Source organism: Oryza glaberrima, chromosome 3 (genome assembly GCF_000147395.1).
Source record: "Oryza glaberrima chromosome 3, OglaRS2, whole genome shotgun sequence".
Lineage (NCBI taxonomy): Eukaryota > Viridiplantae > Streptophyta > Magnoliopsida > Poales > Poaceae > Oryza > Oryza glaberrima.
Window position 1 is genome coordinate 954049 of NC_068328.1, and position 6000 is coordinate 960048.

General features: G+C 49.6%; 1 protein-coding gene and 1 long non-coding RNA gene across 2 annotated transcripts; one reads left to right on the top strand and one right to left on the bottom strand.

The window, feature by feature from the left end:
• Positions 1 to 55: 55 nt before the first annotated feature.
• Positions 56 to 4314, bottom strand: LOC127766176 (phospholipase D gamma 1). The gene is made up of 10 exons (XM_052291245.1): positions 3178 to 4314; positions 2842 to 2958; positions 2489 to 2683; positions 2141 to 2389; positions 1988 to 2056; positions 1753 to 1900; positions 1378 to 1526; positions 1076 to 1246; positions 777 to 974; positions 56 to 699 (listed from the first exon to the last, which is right to left on the bottom strand). The coding sequence occupies exons 1-10, from the start codon at positions 4312 to 4314 to the stop codon at positions 406 to 408; spliced, it is 2727 nt and encodes a 908-aa protein (XP_052147205.1). The 3' UTR covers positions 56 to 405.
• On the top strand, positions 971 to 2415 carry LOC127766180 (uncharacterized). Its single transcript, XR_008016212.1, has 3 exons — positions 971 to 1159; positions 2115 to 2208; positions 2292 to 2415. It is a non-coding gene; the product is annotated as an uncharacterized LOC127766180 (long non-coding RNA).
• Positions 4315 to 6000: the final 1686 nt, after the last annotated feature.

A 6000-nucleotide genomic window follows, 5' to 3' on the forward strand; every position in this document is an offset into this window, starting at 1 on the left:
GAGTTCGTGTCGGAGAGCGTCCGGCCTCACGCGACGGGAGCCGGTGGAGCTCCGGCGAGCGGCGGAATTGTATGCGGGAGGCATCGCCGGCGGAGAACCCTAATCCCTCACAGGGTTCGATCTTCGCGGCAGCCCGGGAGCGGCTGGAGACCGTGCGCCGCTGCCTGAGATCGCCGGCGAGAAGCGGTGTATACCCTGCCGCTGCTGGAGAACAAGATAAGAAACAATCTCGCGGCGAAATCTAAGAAATCTGTGTTGATCCCAACCCAAAATTTCACATCCTCCAAATCGTAACGAAGAAAAGAGAAAAATCTGCACATCTACAACGAATGCAACGCGTCCAGGGCTGCTTTCAGGTTCGAATCCCTTCTCAAGAATCGCAAACGAAAACATCTTTATCCTGTTTCATATGGTGAGGTTTTCTTGGATGGGCAGGAACGTGCCGCAGATGTTGCCGCCGAGGTCCGGGAACGCGGCGCATCCCGGCAGGGGCTTCACCTTGCCGTCGCGGGCGACGCTGACGGGGTACTTGACAAGGTGCCCTCTCATCTCGCTCACCTCGCTGGAGGCGAACTGCCTCCAGTTCTGCTCCCCGATGTGCCGAACCTGCCTCGTGCACTCCAGGCTCTCTGGGCAACTGAAGCTTTCCTCCACCGCTCCAATGTGCTCTGCCCACAGTGACATCCTGTACCCGTAGATCTTCGAGCTCACCAAAACCAATCCATCAGCGCAACTGTGAAATCTGTGGAATTTTGGGTGATCAAGGGATCATTTACCTGTCCACGAGGAGCAGAAAGCATGTTTGCCCATGTGTACTGGGGCTGGTACGCTCCCACGGCGATCTCGGTGTCTCTGGTTCCTTCCATGGATCTCTGGTTAATGTTAGCCGATCCAATTATCACGTATTCATCATCCACGATCATCCCTTTCGAGTGCACATACACCATGAACCTCCGGTTCTTCTTAGCTTGATCCTGAATGTACAGGTCGCAGCAAGACAAATCTGAACTCTGAATGTACGGATGGCATACAATTTGAGTATGCTGCGAGAGAAGCAGAAGTACTGCAGTCTCACCTGGGGATTGTTGGCTGAACTTGATCCACTGCAAGTGCTAGGACTGCCGCCTGCTTCACGATTGCCAAGACAGAAGAAGTTCAGGTAATCCTGTGGCTCATATGTGTTATCCAGCCCTACTTCTTTCAATGCCTTGTGAATTACCTCATACATCATTTGCATTGTTTTTTTCTACAATGACAACAACAACGACAACAAATAAGTTACATTGCTATACTGAGAGAAGTTAGCTCTGTAGAATGTAGTAGCAGATAGTACACAGTTGAGCAGACTAGAAGACAATGCTAGAGAGACGCTCTAACCTGCCAGTAAAGTATTCTCTGTGTAGGAGCACCAGTAGGATTACCTTCAGGCCACATTGGAATTACTATGTACGCTGAAAACCTCTCATTGGCATAAATCTTGTTGGCAATTTTGAGAGCTATTTCAATCGGTATTAAGTTATTAGCACCTGCAGCAGAACAAATTTTAAGTCCTGAAATTAGGGGCAACCATAAGTACTTGTTGTATTTATTTACGTCATGATAAGGGTCAAGAAATTTTGAATTATTCTCCAACATAAAGCAGCAAATTTTAAGCGAAGTTACTATTAGAGAACGCAATTGGAACGTGCCATAAAAGGCCAGAATACATTGAGTTGAACAACAAGATTTGAAGCAAACAGAGCTCATGCTTACCTACATCTTTATGTGAATCCCAATTAAATGAAGAACCAAGGAAATACTGATTTTCAATATAGATGAAGTGTTGAGCTCCTCGGATTGCATTCACATAAGCGGTTTGTACGCTCATATCAATTAGTACGTTTTTCCCACAAACGAGATTCTGTCAACCAAAGGAAAAGTCTGTGTCAGGTAAATACAAAGAATAACCAAACATAGCATAATTGGGTGAAATTTATATCTTAGTTACCTTGCTGGTTGCTTCTCTTGGATTTTTGGGAAAACCCTTGACAGAATTTGAATCAATTGACCGGAATATCTGCTTCCAAGTTAATACTGTTCAGTGCTGTTTGGTCACATACTTTGTTTATCTGTAGCTGTGAAAACCTTTGAAGGATCTTACCTGAACATCCCATCGCTCTGGATCATTGTCACTTGAATACACTTCATCGTCAATGCTTGCAATATCAGGTATCCTTCCAATCCATAGCAATGTGTCATTATTTGCCTTTGACAATTTTTTAACCCCGCTGCGCTTGGATGCCTTTAACCAGCGCTCCTCAAAGTTTGTCAAGACATCATATGCCGCTGGGCCATCAATCTTAGAATGCAAATCATGCCATGGTTCTCTTGGCCCTTGGGCATCAAGTACCTGCAAATACAAGATGCGTCAATTACAGGAACTATTTTCATGTGTATAAACCACATACAGTGATACAGGCACATGAACAATAGGACAAAGTAATCTCACCGCAAAGTTTGGGTTATAATAGTCGTCCTTGTGCAATGTCTGGAGAGACCGAAAAAGAGGATGAGTAGGTGTATCATATCGTCCACCGCATAAATCAAGGCCTCCAACAAAAGCAACTATTTTCCTTTTATGGTTGCCGGCATCAGCATCCAGAATCACTGTTTTCTGATGATGTGTAAAAATGGTTCCGGTCTCCTGGTTCAATTTTCAACTGTTAACATCATTACATGGTCCACAAGAACAGCTATTTTGACTAAAAAGATGTTAGCTGGTGACATGTGTCTATATGAAGCAAATTATGGCATTCAGAGGAGACAAAGCTGACTGAAGAAAACAAATTGTAAATAAACAACCTGCTGCTTAACCCAGCTGTGCCTTTTCCCAGCAGAACGCGGGCAGAGCAGTATCTGAACTGAAGAATGCTTGAAAAATCTACGGGTCTCCTCATCCCGTGTGCCCATGTAACCTTCCTATAGACAAAACTCTGACAACAAGTCAAGCTGTATTTGCATGAATATATTATTCACAGGTTTTCAGAGATCAATGTGTCACTCCATCAACCCCAACTACCATTAGACAAAGCAATGAAATTTGGACCAGAAGCCAAATAAGTGGTGTGACCATCAGTTTGATACAAGAAACAAATAGCCGAAAATTAATTTTGTGATTGCATGTTGCATTGTGCATACCATCTGGATACCAAGGACGTTCCTTGACGTTGGATCGTCCCAGACGAGGAGCAGCACCCTCACCCCCTCCTGCGACTTCCTCTTCAGCAGATCGCCCAGCGAGACGCCGGCGCCGCCGCCGGCGCCGCCGTCCCGCACAAGCTGAATGGTGTGGAACACCGACCACCCGGTGATATAGATGAGCCTCCTCGCCTGCGATATCGCGTCGTAGACATCGTGCCAGCACTGGCCTTGCCGGTAGAGCGCGCCATTGCCCAGCCTGATCTCCGGCAGCGAGCCCTCCGGCACATGCGCGTCCTGGTACAGCGTCACCCGGCCGCCGCGGCGCAGCGGGAAGTAGGTGTTGGGGACGCCGGCGAAGTCCGGGCCCGGGGTGACGCCGTGGTGGTACATGGTTAGCCTCGCCACGGGGATGTACTGCACCGACAGCCGCAGCACGGCGCCGGGGGCGCACGGCTTGCCGGCGGCGGGATCGAGGACCGGGTAGACGCCCTCGACGTGCTCCCCGGCCTCGAGCTGCTCGGCGGGGACGACGACCTCGCCGATGAGCTCGGCGCCGAAGACGTCGCTGTCCTTGACGAGGAAGTGGACGGCGGGCGCCTCGTGCGCGACGGGGACGAGGAAGTGCTGCGCCCACACGGGGTTCTCGTCGTCGTTGACGACGTAGGTGCGCGCGACGGTGGCGGACGCGAGCTGCACAGTGACGTAGGGGTCGCTGGTCATGGCGCCGTTGGCCGCCTTCTTCTTCTTCTTCGTCCCGAGGATGTCGACGACGGTCTTGGAGACGATGTCCATGTTTGGGAGGTTCCGCGCCTCGTGGATCCATATGTCAAGGCTGCCGTGGAGCATCGCCGACCGCCGCGACGCCGACGACGAGCCCCAGACGCCGTGCCCGTGCGGCCACACCACATCCATCCCGCTCCAATTCGACGATTTCGCGTCAACTGTTCGTGCTGTTTTACCTTGATCGATCGATGATCTCGTTGCATGTGCCTCGTGTACGTCGCATGTCCTCCTCTCCTCCCGGTTGATCGCTGCTTCCCCTGAAATGGAGGGGAGAATGAATGGGCCGTGGGCCCATGGACAAATGCCGTCTGATCTGTATGTACTCTCCAGGGCCCACTTGTCGTATTGCATTGCACCGCGACAAGTTTGTAATGCTGTGCCAGATCAGCCGTACGATCAGGTGTAAGCTCTGAATCGGGACATCACTTGCGCGTGCGCTTGTTGGGCTCAAAAAATGAAACCTGGGGCCCACAATATTGCGCCACGTCAGCGGCTCAGGGTTGGCCCATATAATCACATGGGCCTGACTGCCCCGTGTGCTTGGAAAGGACGCTACTCAAAAAATATCCAACACAAACACAGTGTGTACCCCCTGGACCATATATATCGTCACATTCACCGCTGGCATCCGTGTGCATTTGATTTGATTTTCTTCTCTTTTGGTCCTCTCCCTGACGCCATGGGGGTGCCTTTTTGCAGGTCAGTACGGTCGGTCTGTGAATGCACCGCTGTTGCTGGCTTTGGGCGCCTGCGACTCGATGCGAGCTCATGCCTCAAGTGTGAGGAGATCAACAAGATTCTGGGAGACGCACACGCGCACCAACAGTGTCAGCGTATGTACTCCTCGGCTCCAATGCTCTCAAGTCTTCTCATCAGGCTTTGATCGATCGATCTGTATCCTCTCTTTCTGCTGCTCTCTGATGATGTACTGTGCAGATGATGCGCATCTCGTGAGCTGCTACTGCTCTTTCTGTTCCAAACTCTGTGCTGAGAAGTTCAATCAATGGGCCTGAATATATAGCCATTTTTGGTGTATTCCGATCGACTTTTTGGAACGTTTTGCTGATAGGGAGGAGGGAATGCCGGAATGGTAGGTGCCCAGCATGAACGTGGAGGGCTTGAGCGAGATGCCTGGTCATAACCCGGCGGATTACGCGAGCAAACACCACCAAAACTTCGGCTCCACCTCCTGTTTAAGCGTGGCTAACCTTTTGGCAGGCTGGCAGGCAGCTGCCACCAGCAAAAGAGTGTACAAAATGAGGGAATTAGGGATGTTGTACCTCTCCTGAGAAAATGTGGTGCCTTTTCATGCAGATCCAGTTCTTTTTATCTGAAACCATCATGGGTTATATTCATGCGCGCCGGAGGAAAGCACGACTCCAAGCAAAGTTGCTTGTACTACGTACTGTATTTGATACCTCTCCCTTCTTGTTGGTGATCTCGTTCCTCTCTACGAGCACATAGGAGTAGTAGAAGATAGTGACAGACAACCCAGCTGGTTCTTTCCTCCCAGATGCTAAAATGTTCGATTAGTACAAGGCGATCGAAAGGCACTTTTCTCTCTAGACGAAATTAGCGGTCCATGAAGGTAGCACATGCCTCGGTTTTTCGTTTTTAAGTACACCATGTTTAATGTTTGCTCCCTATTAGCAGCTTTCCAATCTCAATGCAGCAACAGCATGAGCAAGGCTTGTAGTAACAAACTTTGAGGTTTACAAACCAGGAAGTTAATTAGATCCTACCCACCAAAGTGTGGCTAGTTAATATGCTACTACTACCACTACGAAACTAAATCTGAAACAGTACATCTTTTTCTTTAGACCTGAACAGGCATTTGTTGGTGCCATGGTGTACCTAGCAACTGTTCGGTGTGTAGGAGTATTTGTTGTTAACCGAGAAACGAGAACAGCTTCAGAAAATGCAGCAACACGCATGAGACAGTACAAGTCCACAAGGTCGGAACAGTACAGAATTGCTCATCTCGCTAGCTCAGCTCAGCTCTCATGCGTGTACGGTGTCGCAGCGAATGAAAGTTAC